Raw genomic sequence first — 22,950 nt, 5'->3', positions numbered from 1 at the left:
AAATGAGTGACTGTTGCTATTTTCGTTTTACAGTGACATTGAGGGCAGCAGTAAGTAGTGAGAGTAGGTCTAAGACAATACCGGTAAGCACCACGTATCTGGGTGATATCTTGGGCCAGATATCTGGGGTTTAGGATGGTAATTCAGGTCTCCATGTCTTTGACACATGAACCAGGCTTGAGCTGGCTTGAGAGGTAGACCACAGAGAGAGATGTCAATACCTGACTGTCATTATTTCTCTGCAGCCCCTCCCTTCCTAGTGACATCTCTCCATAGATCAGTGATATTGACAGGTTCTGATTCCAATAAAAGTTGGTATATAGGGCAGGAGCAAACCAGGAACATAGAATCAACCTGGGGTTAAATATCAGGCGATTCAGAAACTATGAATGGCCAAACATGTGGGCTGTTTGCGCGCGTCAGATCAGTGTGGACACCGATTTCTCTCCCGTTCGGATCACTCAAGCTGGCTGTCACACGGAGTGAGCGCTACAGCTCCAAGTGAACATTGGGATCCAGTGTCACCCATAGTCAACACGTAGCCCACGTCTCAGATCCTTGGAGAGGAGAGAGGAGCGAGCAAAGCGCAGTGGACATGCGGTATGTCCAGATGACCCGCCGCGCCGTGACGCTCTCCAGGTGTGTGTAGACCGGGCTCTGTTGAATAATATGAAGCGCCATGGCGTGGTGTGACCGTGGGGTTCAGACACTGCTGGCTACCGTGGGGGCTTTCGCCGCTTTCAGCCTCATGACCATAGCCATCGGGACGGACTACTGGCTGTACTCACGGGCATACATATGCAACGCAACCAATGCCAGTACGGATGACACCCAGTCACAACCCAAGAAGGCAAGGGGAGATCTTACGCACTCTGGGCTGTGGAGAATATGTTGTATTGAAGGTAAGGCAAGCTGAAATAGGTTACTCTTTCTATTATACTTTGGTAATGTGAAGTCATGTTGAGTTCATGTGGAGAAAGGGTGCTTATTGGTAGTATTTGGAGCAAGAAGGTAATTGTCTGTCTCATAGAGGAGCTGTTTTGTTTCTACTGTCAACTGTATTGGCTTCTCTTCGCTAAGAGAGAGGAAGAGACTTAACGCCGTCAAAGGGTGCGTTTTTACGCGCTCCAAACAAGGTGAGAGTAAATAGGGTAGTCTTTAATAAGGACTGTTTGGCAGTGATATGAGCATGACAAATACATTAAACGCAGCAGGTGTTGGCCGTAAGAATGATCTAGTTTAAATACAGGGAATATGTTTCTATCTGAAGCGGCGCTATAATTCTATGAGTGGATTATGGAGAAAACAAGCTCATCAACACACTTGTTTAAAAAGTTTATAAATCACTGACAGAGTGAAGTTGGTTGATATTTTCACTACACTGTTGCTAAACCTAAAGACGCTCTGAGGACCTTTATGAGTCCTGCCTTCAGGACGAGCTCTGCCTTCATTCACGTCTTTATTGTATTTGAGGGTGTTGCTTGGCAACGTCTCTCTAATTGCTATGGAAACATGAGAGACTAGGTTATACAAATAAAGAGGAATCTGTACAGAGATTTCATTGTCCAAGCAAAGTAAAATATGATGTTCTTATGCCATTAAAGATGTACAAATGCATATATTTTTTATAGGTATAGCTAGACATGCTTGCTTAATGTAGTTTTATGTGAAGTATTTTGATAATAAGTCGTGTATAGACCAGAGCCCCCAATAGGCCTACATGGCTCGTAGTCTAATTGGTCAGAGGCGGAGGCAATGGCAACAATATATTACCATTCATCCACTGCTGTTAGCCTTTTAGAACCATTGGAATTAAGACGTTTTCAAGGTTTAGGTTCTTGTATCACACTCTACTTGAATAACATAATGTTCCGTAACAGTTTGAGGTGGTTTAGCTTAAGTGGGTGAAACAAAGCTGCTGGCATTGTTGTCCAACAAATCACTGACTTTAACCTGTACTTGTTATGTTTTTTCCAAGGCTTTGGGAATTATCCTAGCATATATGACAAGGTTGTCTTATATCATGGGACCTTAGGGCTTACCACCCCAATTTGCAAGTCAAGTGTCCCTTCAGTCAACCCACAGTCACTCCTGACCTCAATGCCGTCAGTAATGGTTTGAGAATACGTGTGCTGAGGGGTGTGGATATCACTAGCAAGTAGACGTGTATAATTTAGCGCGCGGGAAGACACTATTCTAGAAGCACTGTGTTGTGTTCCAGTCGCAGACTGAGCAAAGCGCTCGAGCAGCTGTCGGTGGTGCTGAACTGCTTGACGTAGACTAAAGCCAGAACTCATCATTTTACAAGATGTTGGCCTCCTGATAGTGAATGTATTTGCTAATAAGCAACACTGTTGAAATTATAAATATGGACAACAGTTTAACACACTATCAATTTGAAAAAGCTAGAAAAGTTTCCAAGATTAGCCAGGTTATTTTACACGAGGCTTTGGCGGCATAATCAATTTATGTAATCCAAAAGGTAGGCCTATGTCTGTTTCTGTGTGTTCAGCTCCTATTCCAACACAAATGAGTAATCTTTCCTGATCTATCCATGTCCGCTCCACACCACAGACATCCACGAGCGCATGGACGCGCCTAATGCAGGTCATTTTTTAAAAGTCAGGCGTGGCTCGGCCCCCCTTCGCGTGGCTTGGACAGGCCCATCAGAGAAAACAAATGGCTTGGCAGCCGGAGTGCAGTATCTGATGTGGTTATCACGCAGTGCTGTCATTGCATGAGTGTTTTATTGCACTGCTTTCTATAGGAAAAGAACAGCTGGAAAAGGAAAGGCTGAGGAAGTTTGATGAGCATGGATGATGGCAGGCCTGTGATTGGTATAGCTCTTCAACACATCCGTGGTTTTGTAGGCTATCAAATATATTACAGGCCATGATAGTCTAATTAGGACAACCTAGTTGATTTTTTAATATATCCCCGTCGTTTTTCAACATCCTATTCCCTGGCGTTTCTTTCAGCTCTGCAAATAGCCTATATATTCAGTGTAAACATACAGCACGGTAGTAAACATAACAGAAACAAACAAATCTAAGACATCAAATAAGATAACAGTGCTTGATGTGTATGAATGATGTAAACGTGTGACGAAATGTTCGCATCCATTATGACGCCACGTTCCAAAACCTAAAAAAGCGCTGCATCGTCCATCAACCATCATAAAGCCATCAGACATGGACACCCACATCGACTTAGTTGACACCGTGACCCTGTCAATCAAGATGGCAATTGAAATGGACAAGAGAGCGAAGTCTCGACAATTAACTGAGCTTTTGAAACGAGCCGTGGCGACCGCCCAAGGACTGAGCCTTCGACCTGAGGCCGGGGATTGGAGCCCAATTCCCAATGCTAGCCCCGCGGAGAAAAACGCTCCAAAAGCCATCCAGAACCTCGAGACCCGGCTGGGCTCAGGTGATTTCCGCGTGACTACTGCTTCGGCCATCAAATGTGACCTCGCCGCTGCTGCCATTGGTACAACCATTGCTAATGGACTCGCCACGGCCATCGCCTCGTCTTCTGGTAACCGTGGCACCGCCGCAGCAGCTAACAAGATCTCAGAGACCCTCGAGATCATTGAGACCCCTGGAGCGCGTGCAACCGACTCCGGGTCGGTGCAGACATCGGGTTATGATATCAGCGAGCAGATCCAGATGACATACACATGGGCGACTGTCCAGCCCATGGCCTATTGCTGCGGCTGCTATGCGCCACCACAGGTGTACTATAACACATACAGCTGGGAGATGTCCAGCCAGTACACCTCTGTCACCTAAAGACAAGCAAGACAGACACTTTTTTTTCCTTACAAGATTTAGTTGTAACCTTTATTTTTACACATGTAGCAAAATAAAAGTCTGAAAAGAGAATCCAGTCTGTATGTCTTTTTTATTTAGGATAGTTTAGTTTAGCCACGTTTCATTTTTATTATATAGCTGAAAGCTGAATGGAGCAGTATGCAGCTAGCTCTATAAGTAGCCCAAAGAAAACAGAAACCAGAAGTCATCAAGGAAAGGGAAAAAAGTAAACAAGCGTTTCAATATTTTTGACTGCTGTGTTTGTTTGCTACAGTTCTTGCACATACAGAGGTTCCACAGTTATTGTATATATCTGGATGGACTATAAATAGGCCTGTCTACAGTGCTGTATATCTGAATAGACTATAAATAGACCTATCCACAGTACTGTATATCTGAATAGACTATACATAGGCTATCTACAGTACATTATGGCTAGACATGCTATTTATTCAGACAATCTGACATTTGAATCAAAATGTATCTAACAGATCAATGTACCAGTATCAAAATCAAATCAAATCAAATGTATTTATATAGCCCTTTGTACATCAGCTGATATCTCAAAGTGCTGTACAGAAACCCAGCCTAAAACCCCAAACAGCAAGAATTGCAGGTGTAGAAGCACGGTGGCTAAGAAAAACTCCCTAGAAAGGCCAAAACCTAGGAAGAAACCTAGAGAGGAACCAGGCTATGTGGGGTGGCCAGTTCTCTTCTGGCTGTGCCGGGTGGAGATTATAACAGAACATGGCCAAGATGTTCAAATGTTCATAAATGACCAGCATGGTCAAATAATAATAATGACAGGCAGAACAGTTGAAACTGGAGCATCAGCACGGCCAGGTGGACTGGGGACAGCAAGGAGTCATCATGTCAGGTAGCCCTGAGGCATGGTCCTAGGGCTCAGGTCCTCCGAGAGAGAGAAAGAAAGAGAGAAAGAGAGAATTAGAGAGAGCATACACACCAGACGCCATTTGAGTGGACAAGTGTCCCACGGTTGTCATGGGGACAATCATCAGTAGATAAGAACACAAGAGGAAGAGACTGTGCCCAGGCGTTGTTGACGCATGCCAGATCTTAGAGCAAGCAAGAAAGTCCAATTCACTGTACTAGTGCACATGACAATAAAAACACAACTTAAAATAGCCATCATATACTCTGCTGCTACTCCGTTTATCATATATCCTGATGCCTAGTCACCTTACCTCTCTCTATACATATCTACCCCTTCCACTCCAGTATCCCTGCACATTGTAAATATGGTATTGGAACTGACCCTGGAACTGACACTGTACAGTATATAGCTTACTCACTTTCTCGTGTTGAACTTATTTCTAATTCTCATGTGTTTTGGTTCGACTTGACTTTGTATTTATTTTTTACACTACTTCTTGTTCTGCTGCATTGTTGGGAAAGAGAAAGCAAGAAAGTATTTCACTGTAGGCCAACTTGTGACAATATAAACTAAGAGTTTTTATTACTAACCCAAGATAGACCAAAGTCTGTCGTTTTCATCGGAGCAAATTAATCATAGTGGGCAGAACAAGCAAGGCAGAGCCAAGGACGAGCTAGTGAGATCCTATTGGCGCTTTCCAATATTTATTTGCATATTTCTGCTAGGGAATGCCTACTCGGTGAAGTTCGTGTGTGCAATTCGCCCTTGAACTCCTTCTAAATCTAAACAATGGACTTTTTTGAAACTTTAGGAATGGGTAACGTCTACAACATGCAGTCCACTCTGATTGTTATAGATTGTAGTTTGGAAAAAGAAAACTGCATGAAGATCAAATGTTTCATCGATGAGAAAATTAGCAGAATGTGGGCCACTGGGCTTCCTCTCATCACCATATTTGGTAGTGAGTGGAAATACCAACCGGATGCTTCACATTTATACATCTGGTGAAATATGGCTTCCTAGTTCTATCTGTGATGAAAACTTGAAACTTGAAAAATCATTCTGTGTAATGCAATTGATAGTGTAGTCAGTGCGAAAAGGTATTTGTCACCTGACCTCACAATCCAACTTCAAGGTCCGTACAATAAGTGTGAGATATGTAGCCTCTCTAGGAGTCAGCGGCTGTGACACCAGACAGTCGAAACACATTGTAACACATCTAAAACATGGGGACAGTAAGCACTTGTTGAGCAGAGTGAATCTTGAGCTGTCCAGTGTTGAAATTAAAGTAGCACATAAGCAAGCCCTATAGGCATGAACACAGCCCACTAATGTGTTCATATTAGCCTCTGTGCTAGTTTCATTTCAGCACTGGACAGCTCATTTCTCTGTGTTCTTCTCAGGAAGTGTTCATTCTTTTGACATGTAGATTCATGGGATAAAAATGTAAAAGCAGCATGTAGCCTAGCGGCTTGTTTCACAAACTCTATCTTCAGATTGGTCAATGGCCATCTTTAATTCTATTCCCTTGTGATTGTAATTTCAGAAATTCATAATTTAGTGCTCTGGAAATCACTATTCCACAAGCACTTTGTGTTCCAATCACTGGTTCCATTCGCAGACAGAGCAGAGAGCTTGAGCGCTGTCCACAGAGTGTGGTGCTGTAAGTCTTTGAATACATTTGTCAGCAGAAGAAGAATCCCTTTTGTCCAGCATCCCCGCCCATCAGCATCCCTGCCATCTATGCTATTAGCTGTAGCAGAGAGTAAGAAGCTGTCCGGTGCTGAAATCAAACCTTTGTCTTTTGTTAGTTTGATTTCAGCACTGGACAGCTCCTTTCACACTATTGCGCTCATAATTAGCTTATTTTGAATCTCGCTTGGCATTCTCAGCATGTTCCACAGGTCTGTAATTAAAATGTGTCAGCCGAAAGGCCACAAGGGTGCTAATTAGCCACCGGGCTCTCACTTCCACCAGCACTGCCACTTTTCTACTCTCCTCTGTTTTCTTCTCATCTCTACCTTTTCCTCTCCTCTCCTCTCCTCTCCTCTCCTCTCCTCTCCTCTCCTCTCCTCTCCTCTCCTCTCCTCTCCTCTCCTCTTGCATGCTGCCCTCAGCTTTGCCCCTCCCCACCTTTCTCCTCCAATTCTCTTCTCTTTGCTTCACTCACTCATACTCTTCTCTCTTCTACACCTCTCTTCTCTTCTTCTGTCCTTCTAAACTCAGCAAAAAAAGAAATGTCCTCTCACTGTCAACTGCGTTTATTTTCAGCAAACTTAACATGTGTAAGTATTTGTATGAACATAACAGGATTCAACAACTGAGACATAAAATGAACAAGTTCCACAGACATGTGACTAACAGAAATGCACAAATGTGTCATCGAACAAAGGGGGGTCAAAATCAAAAGTAACAGTCAGTATCTGGTGTGGCCACCAGCTACATTAAGTACTGCAGTGCATCTCCTCATGGACTGCACCAGATTTGCCAGTTCTTGCTGTGAGATGTTACCTCACTCTGCCACCAAGGCACCTGCAAGTTCCCATACATTTCTGGGGGGGAATGGCCCTAGGCCTCACCCTCCAATCCAACAGGTCTCAGACATCCTCAATGGGATTGAGATCCGGGCTCTTCGCTGGCCATGGCAGAACACTGACATTCCTGTCTTGCAGGAAATTACGCACAGAACGAGCAGTATGGCTGGTGGCATTGTCATGCTGGAGGGTCATGTCAGGATGAGCCTGCAGGAAGGGTACCACATGAGGGAGTAGGATGTCTTCCCTGTAATGCGCAGCATTTAGATTGCCTGCAATGACAACAAGCGCAGTCCGATGACGCCCCAAACCATGACAGACTCTCCACCTCCAAATCGATCCCGTTCCAGAGTACAGGCCTTTGTGTAACGCTCAGTCCTTCAACGATGAACGCGAATCCGACCATCACCCCTGGTGAGACAAAACCGCAACTCATCAGTGAAGATAACCTTTTTCCAGTCCTGTCTGGTCCAGTGATGGTGGGTTTGTGCCCATAGGCGGCGTTGTTGCCGGTGATGTCTGGTGAGGACCTGTCTTACAACAGGCCTACAAGCCCCCAGTCCAGCCTCTCTCAGCCCATTGCTGGGTGCATCTCAATAGTCTAAAGTGGCTTCCTCATCTCATCCTCACCTCCTCTCATTCAGTTGTACTGATCTGAAAACACAGGTTTGAATGCGAAATGGAGGATCCTTACCGGTGACTTGAATTTAACCTATCCAGTTTTATCACATTGTAAGGAGACAAGGAGAGAAAGCCACTTTAGCCTATTGAGATGCACCCCGGTATTCACATTGGTGAAGATGAAGGAAAGGAGACAAGGAGAGGAAGCCAGTCTGCACTATTAAGTTGCACCCCTAGCGATCCCAGCCTTCAGCACTCCCAGCTGCCTATACTACCATAGAAACAGATTAATATGGCCGCTGCGAGCTGGACCACCCATCACAGAATAATTGTCCCTTCTAGTAATTACATTTCTATGCTGCCACCTGAGAGGACCAGGGAACAGTGTCTGGTTGTTTTATAGGCTGGGGAACAGTGTCCTATCTGTTTACAGCTATATAAAACCAGATGACTCCCCCTGATAGACTCCAACCCACAGCCTCACTGGCCCCTTTTGATGATGTAATGGTATACTATGCGGCTGTATAGTACAGTCAGTGAATGTAAGGCTGAGTCCCAAATTGCACCCTATTCCCTATATAGTGCATTGCTTTTGACTAGAGCCATATGGTCCCTGGTTGAAAGTAGCGTAGTAGTGTACTACAAAGGAAATAAGATAACATTTGGGACTCTGCCTTACATTCACTCACTGTACTATGCAGCCACCTCATGTACCATTACATTATAGCCCCCAGGCTGTATTAATGATGCTATATATTGCAGATATATGTATTGATGTTCATTTGGAGGGTATCCTTAATTAATCTGCCCATTAAAATATTCAACTGGAGAGATGATATGTCTTGAGGATAGGAAAAAGGCAGGGTAGACACCAGGGAGAGCTGAGAGAGTGTAGGATATGATGCTGTGATACTGTAATGCGATTGGTCTATTCCACTGAGGCTCTCGCGTTATTGGCTGAGCTGAGTTAATTCACAATAATGGCAAAGTATATCACCCTGTCACCCACAGCAATGCTGTGCTGTGATAGCTGTTTCACTCACAGGGCATGCATGTGTGTGTGGGTGTACATTATGTAATATCTGTGTTTTGTGTTTCAAATCAAAATGTATTTGACACATGCTTCGTAAACAACAGGTATAGACAGATGTGTGTGTGTTGGGGGATATATTTCTTGAAGGGTTAGGGGGCTGTTGACAGGGAGCCATGTGACAGGCTGTCTGTTGGTGGTTGCCAATGAAGATGTCAAAGGCATCCTTAGAGACATTATGGAAATCAGACTGTTGAAACAGAACTGGGGTTGCCATGGAGAGGATGTGCCCAGCGGTGGTCTCCCAGGAAGGGCTCAGGGACTGGTCTCTCTCTCACTCTCTCTGTCTGTCTGTCTGTCTGTCTGTCTGTCTGTCTGTCTGTCTGTCTGTCTGTCTCTTTATTGCTCTCTTGCTCTCTCGCTCACACACACACACACACACACACACACACACACACACACACACACACACACACACACACACACACACACACACACACACACACACACACACACACCTTAGACATTAGACTGATAACCACCGCTCGTAAATCACAAGCCCAGGAGCCTCAGTCTCTAATCGGATTACAAATCAGATGCAATATTCTCTTTTCCTCTTCCCCTAGACAGACCGACACACACACACACACACACACACACACACACACACACACACACACACACACACACACACACACACACACACGCACACACACACACACACACACACACACACACACACACACACACACACACACAGGTGGAAGGGGCCATGGCGGCAGACAGACTGGAGAGGTTGGAGCTGGGGTCTGAGTGAGACGCTCTGGGGGAGGGAGGACGGGGGATGGGATGAGATGAAATGGGTGAGGAGGGAAGAGGCAAGAGAGGGGAAATGCTGGACATAAATAAATGACTGCTCACCCATTACGTCCATTCTAGCAATGTCATTGTCATGTCCAAACATCTCTTCTGTTAGAAAGAACAAAACACACTGTCGTCTTGATAACGACAGTGGTGTGTTTTCATGGATGCCAAGAGAAGCCAGGCTTCCCCCAAAATTAAGAAAACATTAAGTTATTTATCTTTCGTCTCTCTGTGTTTTCATAATTTCCCTTCAATTCACAAGATGCTGAATGTATCTCACCAGAGAAAGCATCTGAGCGAGTGAAACAACGCCTTTCTGTTTCTCTACGTGTAGGCCATCTATCTGATGCGGTCTGGTCATAAAGAGGATGACATTGTTACCACCTGTAGCATTAAAGACAAGGGAAGCCAGCAAGCATCTGGCCTCCCTTGACAAAAAAAGTATAAAATAGTCAATCAGCGTTGAGCTAAACTGAGTGTCAAAAGAAGCCAGTTTGGATTTGGCTTCACTCCTATCAAATCGCATTGAGAGCATACGTCATTGACAGAAACATCTTTAATTGTTGCATCTCATTGTGTTGTTGTCCTTCAGTGGCTAGCTAGCTAAAATTGTCCCTATCCTAAATTAACCATGGGCGGAGATAAGGATTACTTAATTTTTACTTAATTCTCCGTACTGGCCAATGATTATAACGGTGATTCTGATCCAACCATTAATTCATACATTGTTGTGCCCCGGCCTGAGAGGATGGAAGTTCAATATGTAGCTAGATGTAGAAGGCTAATGTTAACTAGCTAACGTTGTGCCAGGTAGCCTAGGAAAACAAAAACAAAAAATGTGTACTTTATGACAGAGTCATAGACCGTTTCGTCAACATGAAAGAGAGGAGGATGGCATTGGCATTTCTCTACAAGTAGGGTGTGTCAACATGTTTTTTCCACTTAAATAGACACTCACACACACACACACACACATACACACACACACACACACACACACACACACACACACACACACACACACACACACACACACACACACACACACACACACACAGCGAGAAATCAGAACCATGGACTGCGACATCTTATTTAGCTTACGTTGATTGTACTAAATTGTTTTTGGAATCTTTTAGTTGTCACTGTATTAGACTAAGCAGAGGTGATTTGATGATGTTGAAATGTTGAAGTTGAAATGGTCCTAGAATAGTGGAGGCAGCTCCTGTTTCTTTGCAACTTGCTGTAACTCTCTGTGGTTCTAAATCAATAGTTATTTAGAAGTCTGAAAATGTCAGAAACATTAACTTTCTTGACTATGCTGTAGGTCATGTAACTGTTTGTTACAATACATGCAATATGCTTTGTGGACTTCACTGGACAGAGGTTACTGTCCGGTTTTGTGATGAAACGAAGGTGTGGTTGAATTTATTCTGCTCCTCTGTCTTCTTATTGTCTCTGCCTTTAAACCTTTATGACCAAAAGTATGTGGACACATGCTCGTCGAACATCTCATTCCAAAATCATTGGCATTAATATGGAGTTGGTCCCCCTTTTGCTGATTTAACAGCCTCCACTCTTCTGGGAAGGCTTTCCACTAGATTCTGGAACATTGCTGTGAGGACTTGCTTCCATTCAGCCACACAAGCATTAGTGGGGTTGGTCACTGATGTTGGGCGATTAGGCCTGGCTTGCAGTCGGTGTTTAAATTCTTCCCAAAGGTGAGGGCTATGTGCAGGCCAGGGCTCTGTGCAGGCCAGTCAAGTTCTTCCACACCAATCTCGACAAACTATTTCTGTATGGACCTTGCTTTGTGCACAGGGGCATTGTCATACTGAAAAAGGAAAGGGCCTTCCCCAAACTGTTGCCACAAAGTCAGAATTGTCTAGAATGTGATTGTATGCTGTAGAGTTAAGATTTCCCTTCACTGGAACTAAGGGGCCTGAACCATGAAAAACAGCCCCAGACCATTACTCTTCCTCCACCAAACTTTATTTTTGGCACTATGCAGTCGGGCAGGTAGCTCCCGACTAACAGTTATTGTGCTGACGTTGCTTCCAGAGGTAGTTTGGAACTCAATAGTGAGTGTTGCAACCGATGATAGATGATTTTAACGCACTACGTGCTTCAGCACTCGGCGGTCCCGTTCTGTGAGCTTATGTGGCACACCACTTCGCGCTTGAGCCATTGTTGTTCCTAGACGTTTCCACTTTACAATAACATTACTTGACCAGGTCAGCTCTAGCAGGGCAGATATTTTACAAAATGACTTGTCAGCAACGGGTGTGACTGAAATAGCCTAATCCAGTCATTTGAAGGGTTGTCCACATACTTTTGTATATACAGTATAGTGTATCACGGTGGCAAGGCACATTAACTAACAGGTTATAGAGCAAACAATGCAATTATCACAACATACAGTATATGTGGAAATCTGGCTTTTCTGGGGGGATTGGCTTCCCCCGGGATTTTACCCACGCACCACTACTGGGTAATGATGCTCTTCTTCGGGACAATTATCAGTTACATGAGGTGTTTATTTGGCATATAAACATACAGACAGACTGTGTGATTTATTATTATTATTATTATTATTTTTTTTTTTAATTTTACCCCTTTTTCTCCCCAATTTCGTGGTATCCAATTGTTGTAGTACTATCTTGTCTCATCGCTACAACTCCCGTACGGGCTCGGGAGAAACCAGCCATACTGCTTCTTAACACAGCACGCATCCAACCCGGAAGCCAGCCGCACCAATGCGCCGGAGGAAACACCGTGCACCTGGCCACCTTGGTTAGCGCACACTGCGCCCAGCCCGCCACAGGAGTCGCTGGTGCGCGATGAGACAAGGACACCCCTACCGACCAAGCCCTCCCTAACCCGGGCGATGCTAGGCCAATTGTTCGTCGCCCCACAGACATCCCGGTCGCGGCCGGTTACGACAGAGCCTGGGCGCGAACCCAGGGACTCTGATGGCACAGCTGGCGCTGCAGTACAGCGCCCTTAACCACTGCGCCACCCGGGAGGCCCAGACTGTGTGATTTTACGGTCCTTATTAAACAGCAGACCCAGTTAATGGCTATGTTTGTGTCTCAAGGCCCCTGCTCTGTGAGTCACCCTGAGTGTACAGAGAGGGTCTCCTGGGTCTCTGACTAGCTGTTAGGTTCCTTCTTGGTGGTTACTCACGTAATAAGGCTTTTATACAGTCGGGAGGAAACTGTGTCAACCCTGTCACAGGTGTTCAGCCATTAGGGATCTGAGGGAGGAAATAGATGGTTAATACCACAACAACACTATGGATAAAGGGGTTGTCCATGGAATCTTACAACATTCGTTCAAGACACGAGTGCACACATGCAGCAAGCAAACAAGCACAAACACACAAACACACACACCACAGTAACTGTTGACAGTGACACTGCTGAGTGCTGGCTGTGCTCAACACTGCAAATAAACTCAGGTACAGTCCAGCCCAGCCCAAGGCAGAGATGGTAAGTAGTCTATTTATGATTGAATTGGTTGGCTGAACAGCAATACCACAACAACATTATGTATCCATGAACCTTCTCGTCCTCTTCCCTCCCTTCCTCTTCCCTCCTCCTCGTCTTCCCTCCCTCCTCCCTCTTCCCTCCCCCTCCTCCTCTTCCTCCCTCCCTCCTCCACCCTCTTCCCTCCCCCTCCTCCTCCCTCCCGCCCTCCCTCCCTCCCTCCCTCCCTCCCTCCCCTGAGTGTGTACAATATTACAGCAATAGGTCTCTCCCCTACCCAACATACACACACACACACACACACACACACACACACACACCCTCAGACAGGTACTTAAAGCCATCAGAGAGCCCACTCCTTTGTTGTTCCAGTAAGGTGGTTGTTTTCCCTGAGCTCAACCAATCAGGGATTCACCTCAGATGAATTTGGACATGCACTGAAATGCACGAAATACCTCTGGGTAATGCATTCTTAATCACACTGTGGTGTAATATCAGTGTGTGTGTGTTGTTCCTCCAGCATCTAACTCAAATCGGCTTTGTGGTGGCCCACGATTTATGTGTTGTGCAATGAGCTGGAATCTTAATTTGCAAGCCCCAGAGAGACGCAGGGCATTGACTGCACCTTTTTGAAAGTCATAACCAATAACCAGTGCCTCACCTCACCTTAGATGAGGTTCTCATCGGCTGCTTGCTGCTTTATCTAAAGCCAATATAGGGAGAAGGTGATGGGTTGAGGTGAGACAAACATCACCTTGTCGTGTTGAACACACACATGGGTCCATCTAGATCGCAGGACAAACCATTCCTCACATTCTTTTCCATTTCCTCTCAATCCCACTTCTGACACCAGTGTAACGAACCAAGAGGGGGAGTAATGGAATAATGTATTCTGCCTCCAAGGAGAAGATGAAGTTCAGTTGAACAAGCTCTCCATGAGCTTCATATCTCAGTGTTAAACAGCTTGCTATAGTGGATGAATATCTCAGTGCTAACCAGCTTGTTATAGTGGATGAATATCTCAGTGTTAAACAGCTTGTTATAGTGGATGAATATCTCAGTGTTAAACAGCTTGTTATAGTGGATGAATATCTCAGTGTTAACCAGCTTGTTATAGTGGATGAATATCTTAGTGTTGACCAGCTTGTTATAGTGGATTAATATCTCAGTGTTAACCAGCTTGTTATAGTGGATGAATACCTCAGTGTTAACCAGCTTGTTATAGTGGATTAATATCTCAGTGTTAACCAGCTTGTTATAGTGGATGAATATCTCAGTGTTAAACAGCTTGTTATAGTGGATGAATATCTCAGTGTTAACCAGCTTGTTATAGTGGATGAATATCTCAGTGTTAAACAGCTTGTTATAGTGGATGAATATCTCAGTATTAACCAGCTTGTTATAGTGGATGAATATCTCAGTGTTAACCAGCTTGTTATAGTGGATGAATATCTCAGTGTTAACCAGCTTGTTATAGTGGATGAATATCTCAGTGTTAAACAGCTTGTTATAGTGGATGAATATCTCAGTGTTAAACAGCTTGTTATAGTGGATGAATATCTCAGTGTTAACCAGCTTGTTATAGTGGATGAATATCTCAGTGTTAACCGGCTTGTTATGGTGGATGAATACCTCAGTGTTAACCAGCTTATTATAGTGGATGAATAGCTCAGTGTTAAACAGCTTGTTATAGTGGATGAATATCTCAGTGTTAACCAGCTTGTTATAGTGGATTAATATCTCAGTGTTAACCAGCTTGTTATAGTGGATGAATATCTCAGTGTTAAACAGCTTGTTATAGTGGATGAATATCTCAGTGTTAACCAGCTTGTTATAGTGGATGAATATCTCAGTGTTAAACAGCTTGTTATAGTGGATGAATATCTCAGTGTTAACCAGCTTGTTATAGTGGATTAATATCTCAGTGTTAACCAGCTTGTTATAGTGGATGAATATCTCAGTGTTAAACAGCTTGTTATAGTGGATGAATATCTCAGTGTTAAACAGCTTGTTATAGTGGATTAATATCTCAGTGTTAACCAGCTTGTTATAGTGGATGAATATCTCAGTGTTAAACAGCTTGTTATAGTGGATGAATATCTCAGTGTTAAACAGCTTGTTATAGTGGATGAATATCTCAGTGTTAAACAGCTTGTTATAGTGGATGAATATCTCAGTGTTAAACAGCTTGTTATAGTGGATGAATATCTCAGTGTTAACCAGCTTGTTATAGTGGATTAATATCTCAGTGTTAAACAGCTTGTTATAGTGGATGAATATCTCAGTGTTAAACAGCTTGTTATAGTGGATGAATATCTCAGTGTTAACCAGCTTGTTATAGTGGGTGAATATCTCAGTGTTAAACAGCTTGTTATAGTGGATGAATATCTCAGTGTTAACCAGCTTGTTATAGTGGATGAATATCTCAGTGTTAAACAGCTTGTTATAGTGGATGAATAAAATATGTAGTCCTATTGTGTCCTACAGTGCTATTCATCACTAAGTTATGAGAATCTAGAGCTTTTCAATAGGAGGAAGGCAATACATGTTTTAAATGAGATGCCATTTTCTATTCTCTTATATTGTCCCCCTGGTGCCCTTATCTTCAAGTACTGTATTAGTCTAATGTGTAAGAAATGAACCGGGGTCAGTTCCTCAGATTTTTCACACACTGTGTGTAAATATAAAAAGTACTGTGCAATATTGAAGAGCCCTCACTGCTGCTCAATCAGCCTACTTTTCCAACCTGATGGAGGAGAATAAAAACCATCCAACATGTATTTTTGATATTGTTGCAAAGCTAACTAAATAGCAGCATTCCCCAAGAGAGGGTGGCCTTCACTTCAGCAGTGATGAATTCATTAACTTCTTAGATGAAAAGATCCTGATCATTAGAAAGTATATTATGGACTCCTCTTTGAACCTGCCTATTTCTCCAAAACTAAGTTGTTCTATCTGCACAGAACTGCCAGGACCTAGGATCAATGGGAGACACTCAAGTTATTTTATCCTGTCTCTCGACACATTCACGAAAATAGTCATAGCCTCTAAACCTTCCAGCTGCCGACTGGACCAGAAGCAGTGTGGATGAAATCCCTGAGGAAGCCACCTCTGTCCAGTGAAGTCCACAAAGCATATTCCATGTACAGTAACAGATAGTTAGTTACATGACTCACAGCATAGTCAAGAAAGTTAATGTTTCTGACATTTTCGGACCTCTAAATAACTATTGATTTAGAACCACAGAGAGTTACTGTAAGTCACAAAGAAAACAGAAACTCCACTATTCCAGCACCATTTACACTTCAACATGTCAACATCATCAAATCACCTCTGCTTAGTCTAATACAGTGACAACTAAAAGATACCAACAATGATTTAGTCCAATCAACATAAACTTAATATGATGTGGCTGTCCATGGTTCTGATTTCTGTGTGAGCGTTCGTGCAAATAGAAAAACATGTTGACTCACCCTACTTGTAGAGAAACTCCAATGCCATCATCCTGCTCTCTTTAATGTTCACAAAACGGCTTAGTGCTCTGTCATACAGAACACGCTATTATTTCTTGTCCTAGGCTACCTGGCTAAAATGCTTGCTCACTAGCCTAACTTCCATTTGTGGGCAACATTAGCTAGTTAACACTAGCCTTCTACATCTAGCTACATATTGAACTTCCATCCTTTTAATCATTAGCAGGTACGGAGAATTAAGTAAAAACAAACTCCAAATCCCTGTCTCCATCCATGGCTAAATTAGGAAAGGGCCAAGTTTAGCTAGCTGGCTAGCTAGCTACCGGAGGAAAACAACACAACAAAATGGAACATTGAAAGTTTTTCTGGTATTTGATAGGAGTTAACACTTTTTTTAATGCACCTGGACCATGCACAGCTGAGGTCGCTCAGTTCAGCTCAACAATGATTGGCTAGTTTTGTATACTATTTTTGTCAATGGAGGCCAGATGCTTGCTGTCTTCCCTTGGATTCAATGCTAAAGGAGGCAACAATGTCATATTGGTTTGGACCAGACAGCATCAGATAGTCGACCTACTTAGAGAAACAGAGAGACTCTGTGTCCCTCGGAGGCTTTCTCTTGTGAGATACATTCAGCCTGTTGCAAATTGAAAAAAGAAAATGGCAGCCATGAATACACGTCACTGTACTGGACCCTATTCCAACTATACCACTGAAAGAGCTACTTCCTGTGCTTGGCCCTCCTATGTTGAACATCATTTGTATCAAACTCAATACAAGTGGCAGTAACGAAGCCTGACCCCCCCTCCCCCCCACTAACGGCCTATATCGAATCTCCCATTCATTCCTCTCAAGCATTTAAAATAAAAGCTGCCTTCCTGAAGACAAACAATGTATACGAAATGCTCCAGTCTAATTTTAGACCCCATCATAGTTCTGAGACTGCACTTGTGAAGGTGGTAAAGGACCTTTTAATGACGTCAGACCAAGGCTCTGCCTCTGTCCTCGTGCTTCTAGACCTTAGTACCACGTTTTGACACCATCGATCACCACATTCCTCTGGAGAGGTTGGAAACCTTCTCTACACGGCCAAGTTCTTACCTGCTTTAGATCTTATCTGTCAGAAAGATATTAGTTCGTCTCTGTGGATGGTTTGTCCTCTGACAAATCAATTGTAGGTTTCAATATTCGTCAAGGTTCCATTGTAGGACCACTTTTGTTTTCACTAGACTACTGCAATGCTGTACTCTCCGGCTACCAGGATAAAGCACTAAATAAACTTCAGTTAGTGCTAAACACGACTGCTAGAATCTTGACTAGAACCCCAATTTGATCATATTCACTGACCCCCCTGTCTCAGCCTCCTGTGTATATTCTGCAATAGTCTATGTGCTGGGGTGCTAGGGTCAGTCTGTCCTATCTGGTAAAATTCTCCTGTCTTATCTGGTTTCCTGTGTGAACTTAATAAGTATGATCCTTCTAATTCTTACATCTCTCTCTCCCTCTCTCTGTCTGTCTCCGTCTCTCTGTGTCTGTCTATGTCTGTATCTGTCTCTCTCTGTCTCTCTCTCTGTATCTCTCTCTGTCTCTGTGTGTCTCTCTCTCTTTCCCTCTCCCTCGCCCTCTCCCTGTCCCTCTCTCTCTCCCTCTCACTCTCACTCTCACTCTCCCTCTCTCTGAGGACCTGAGTCCTAGAACCATGCCTCAGGTCTACCTGGCCTGATGACTCCTGGCGGTTCCAGTCCACCTAGTTGTGCTGCTGCTCCAGTTTCTGCCTTTCTGCCTGTGGCTATGAAACCCTGACCTGTTCACCAGCCGTGCTACCTTGTCCCGGACCTACTGTTTTTGAACCTCTCTCGCGCTCTCTAGCGCTCTCCCTCCCTCTTTCGCTCTCTCTCTACCGCATCTACTGTCTTGACCTCGGAATGCTCGGCTAGGAAAATCCAACTGACATTTACTGAAGATGTGCTGACCTGTTGCACCCTCTACAACCATTGTGACTGAAGAACGATCTAGCCTTAATTGCCATTTACTCTTATAATCTCCACCCGGCACAGCCCGAAGAGGACTGTTTACCCCTCAGAGCCTGGTTCCTCTTTAGGTTTCTTACTAGGTTCCTGCCTTTCTAGGGCGTTTTTCCTAGCCACCATGCTTCTACACCTGCTTTGCTTGCTGTTTGGGGTTTTAGGCTGGGTTTCTGTATAAGCATTTTGTGACATCTGCTGATGTAAAAAGGAAAAATGAATATATTTGATTTGATTTGATCGACGATCTAAGTTAATAACTGAGGTCTGTTCCTCAGCTGTTTCAGTCACTGTGTGTAAATGCAATGCAATGTTTCTTCCAATGTCCTGCAGGGATTAACGTAGGGAGCTGTTACCGTATCAACCACTTCCCAGATGATAACGACTATGACACAGACAGCTCAGAATACCTCCTGCGTGAGTGGTCATTGTCTCTTCTCTTCTTGACTTCTCTCCTCTCCTCTTCACTTCTTTTCTCTTCTCTTCTCCTCTCATCTCCTCTCTTCTCCTGTCCTTCTCTTCTCTCCTTTCCTTTCCTCTTCTCCTCTCTTCTCTTCTCTCCTCTCCTCTCCTCTCCTCTCCTCTCCTCTCCTCTCCTCTCCTCTCCTCTCCTCTCCTCTCCTCTCCTCTCCTCTCCTCTCCTCTCCTTCACTTCTCTTCTCTTCTCTTCTCTCCTTCTCTCCTCTCCTCTCCTCTCCTCTCCTCTCCTCTCCTTCACTTCTCTTCTAATAAATGTTCAGACCTCGTGACTATGTGTGTAGTAATCCTAACTGTTGTTACTGCTCGTCATTTAAAGTTATGGGTATTTTTTCTTATATTCCCCCAAGACAATAGACTTTAAAGAGTGATTTTATTCAATATCTAAAACCCACAGTAGCACTCAGTGTGTACAGAAAATAGCTGCAGGGAGTGTGTGTGAGTGTGTGTGTCCATGTGTGTGTGTGTGTGCGCATGTGTGTGTGTGTGTGACTAACCATACCTCTCTCTACTCCAGGTATTGTGCGGGCGTCCAGTGTGTTTCCTATCCTCAGCACCTGTCTGTTGATGCTGGGGGGGCTGTGTTTGGCCGTGGGACGTATCTATAGCAACAGGAACAGCATCCTGCTTAGCGCCGGCATCCTGTTCGTAGCCGCAGGTAAGCCACGCCCCCTTCAGGGCCTGACACACACACACCCTTCAGGGCCTGACACACACACACACACACACCCTCATCAGTTACCTGTGCTCGGTCTGAATTGTGAAGTCCATTCACAGCGCAGGCTGAGAAGGCCATGAGCTGTCCTCTACGTACATTAGAGCAGTGTGTTAGGGCTGGGGAGGTCAGTGGCACCGATCATTAAGACTGTTCATTACTTATCAGACCAGAGAGAAGATGTGTTCTGGGATCTCTGACTGATGACTAGTATTATCCAGAGGTCTGATTACACGTTCCTCAAGTCAGGGCTGAAGCCTGATAGGAAAACCAATGGGGCTGAGAGATTGTCTGATGTTCTGACTCTCTCTGTCTCTGTTTCGGTGTCTCCCTCATATACACTCTCTCTCTGTGTTTCGGTCTTTCTATAACTCTCTCAGGCCTGAGTAACATCATTGGCATCATTGTCTACATCTCTAGCAACGCCGGCGACCCCAGTGACAAGCGGGATGAGGACAAGAAGAACACCTACAGCTACGGCTGGTCCTTCTACTTCGGAGCTCTGTCCTTCATCGTGGCCGAGATGGTGGCCGTCCTGGCTGTCAACATCTACATCGAGAAGAACAAGGAGGTCCGCTTCCACGCTCACCGCGACTTCATCCGCTCCATGTCCTCCTCCTCACCCTACTCACGCATACCCAGTTACCGCTTCCGCCGGCGGACACCCCACTCCAGCTCGCGCTCCTCTGACGCTTCGCAGGAGCACTCCCCGGCGAGGCTGAAGGGTGGGACCTCAGCAACGGGGCCGTTGGGAGAATTGACCATGTACACGTTGACCCGTGAGGGGGGTCTGAAAGGGGGCGTGACGGAGAACGCATACAGCCCCGAGCACGGCTCAGGCGATTTCCTGCAGTTGCACAACTGCTTCCCCAATGACCTGAAGGACGGGGTCAACCGGCGGACCACGCCCGTGTGAGAAGAGCTTTAGACGGGCCGGTGGAGTGAGGAGGCCCCCCTGATGTGGATGGAGGATGGAGGTGGGCCTTTGGGGATGGAGGACCCCATGGTAGCCCGTCACACTGGAGAATCAGAGTCAGAGTCCGCAGTTCCAGGGAAAGACGGAGCCAGTGAAAAGACAAAGCCCCTCCTCAGTGAAAAACAACATGAGGACGAGGACTGAGGACATGGACAGAGATATAAGGTTAGAAAATGTTGCCCGTGACATGGTTTCTAAGGGTCACTGGACATAAAGAGTGCTTGCTTCTTTCCTGGTGTTCCTTTGTGCTTTTTGACTGCAACAGACTAGTCACCATCATTGTTTGTGTCGTACACTACAAAGAAAAAAACCATTCCCTTTAAGATGTGTCCTTGAACCGCGTAAAAGAGAAGAGAGTGGAATGTCCTCTTGTTGATGGATTTTTATTGCCAATGTGTGTTGGGAAACTGTTGAGTGAATTGTTCAATGTACAACATTTCACACTATTTTACCTGCTTTAGGTATCGAACATAGTTCAGCTAAATGTATTGTCCAACCTGAAGCCCTCTGTCACCTTTGCATGCTACTGTATAGCCTACTGGAGTAGAGCTCGGTGTCTCTGTGTTATCTGTTAGTAGCTACTGTGTGTCACTGTTAGTTTAATAGAGAAATAAAACCCAAGGATTGAGTTCTCAACAAAGACATTCTTTTGTATCTGGGAAAAACTAAAGGGACATGACTGACCAGCGAACCCATGTTAAACTTAATTGGTTGTAGTTAGGTTAGGTGAGGGTTAAGGTTAGGGGTTAGAGTTACAGTGGGGCAAAAAAGTATTTAGTCAGCCACCAATTGTGCAAGTTCTCATCTGGGTGGGAGAACTTGCACAATTGGTGGCTGACTAAATACTTTTTTGCCCCACTGTATGTTATATCATGCCCCTTTTTTTCCTGCAACCATAGTCATTTAATTCTAGACACTTCTATGATTAAATGACCATCTGTTATATAAAAAAAGCACATCCAAACGACTGCTAATTTCCGGATTAAGAATGTGTTGTTGTACATTTTCAAGTTTAGAAGGGAAATAGCACCTTTGAATGTGCATACACTGAATGTACAAAACTTTAAGAACACCTGCTCTTTCCATGACATACACTGACCAGGTGAATCCAGGTGAAAGCTATGATCCCCCATTGATGTCACCTGTTAAATCCACTACAATCAGTGTAGATGAAAAGGAGGAGAGGTTAAAGAAGGATTTAAGCCTTGAGACAATTGAGACATGGATTGTGTATGTGTGCCACTCAGAGGGTGAATGGGCAAGACAAAAGTGTCTTTGATGGTAGTAGGTGCCAGGCACACCGGTTTGTGTCAAGAACTGCAATGCTGCTGGGTTTTTCACTCTCAACAGTTTCCAGTGTGCATCAAGAATGGTCCACCAGCCAGGCAACTTGACAACTGTGGGAAGCATTGGAGTCAACGTGGGCCAGCATCCCTGTGGAACGCTTTCGACACCTTATAGAGTCCAGGCCCTGACGAATTGAGGCTGTTCAAAAGGACAAAAGGGGGTGGAACTTGATATTAGGAAGGTGTTACTAATATTTGGTACACTTAGTGTATGTTTCATTCTTTTTTAAATTGATACTGGATTGATGACATTTCATCCATAACTGCTAAGTCTAACCAGCTGTCTTAAAACGTATCTCTGATACCCTTCATCCTATAGCAATCTCAATTCATCCCCATCTCATCTCATGACATCTCTGTGTTGAAGTTCATTCCTACTGCTCAGTCCCCATAGAGTCCAGTCCAATATGGCCGACCTGATGATGTCAGTGGAACACCTATGGACATTCTGCAATCTTTATTTATTTCTATGTCAGTCCCCTTCCTTCAGTGTTCTAATCAAAAACCCTACTGAGATTTGACATTGTGGGGACACTGGTCACAGGAAAAGAGCAGTTAACAAAAGCCGACTCGCCCAGGAATTGAGAGAGCACAGGACGTCTTTCAGCTTTTCAACAGCCAGGCAGCTGGTTGGATAAGGATCGAGGATCGACAGAGAATGAATTGGCTGAAAGGCTACCTGTATGTCTGTCTGTCTG

The 22,950-nt window shown here is 44.5% G+C and overlaps 1 protein-coding gene across 1 annotated transcript; it reads left to right on the top strand.

Moving 5' to 3' along the window:
* The first annotated feature begins 263 nt into the window (after positions 1-263).
* LOC118947906 (voltage-dependent calcium channel gamma-4 subunit-like) lies at positions 264-21,546 on the top strand. The gene is made up of 4 exons (XM_036972983.2): positions 264-902; positions 19,072-19,155; positions 19,733-19,873; positions 20,311-21,546. Exons 1-4 carry the CDS (start codon positions 680-682, stop codon positions 20,844-20,846), a joined length of 984 nt encoding a protein of 327 aa, XP_036828878.2. The 5' UTR covers positions 264-679; the 3' UTR covers positions 20,847-21,546.
* The last annotated feature ends 1,404 nt before the right edge of the window (positions 21,547-22,950 follow it).

The sequence above is a fragment of the Oncorhynchus mykiss genome, chromosome 12, assembly GCF_057628025.1.
Source record: "Oncorhynchus mykiss isolate SJ-2025 chromosome 12, ASM5762802v1, whole genome shotgun sequence".
Lineage (NCBI taxonomy): Eukaryota > Metazoa > Chordata > Actinopteri > Salmoniformes > Salmonidae > Oncorhynchus > Oncorhynchus mykiss.
This window is presented reverse-complemented; position numbering and strand designations above follow the sequence as displayed.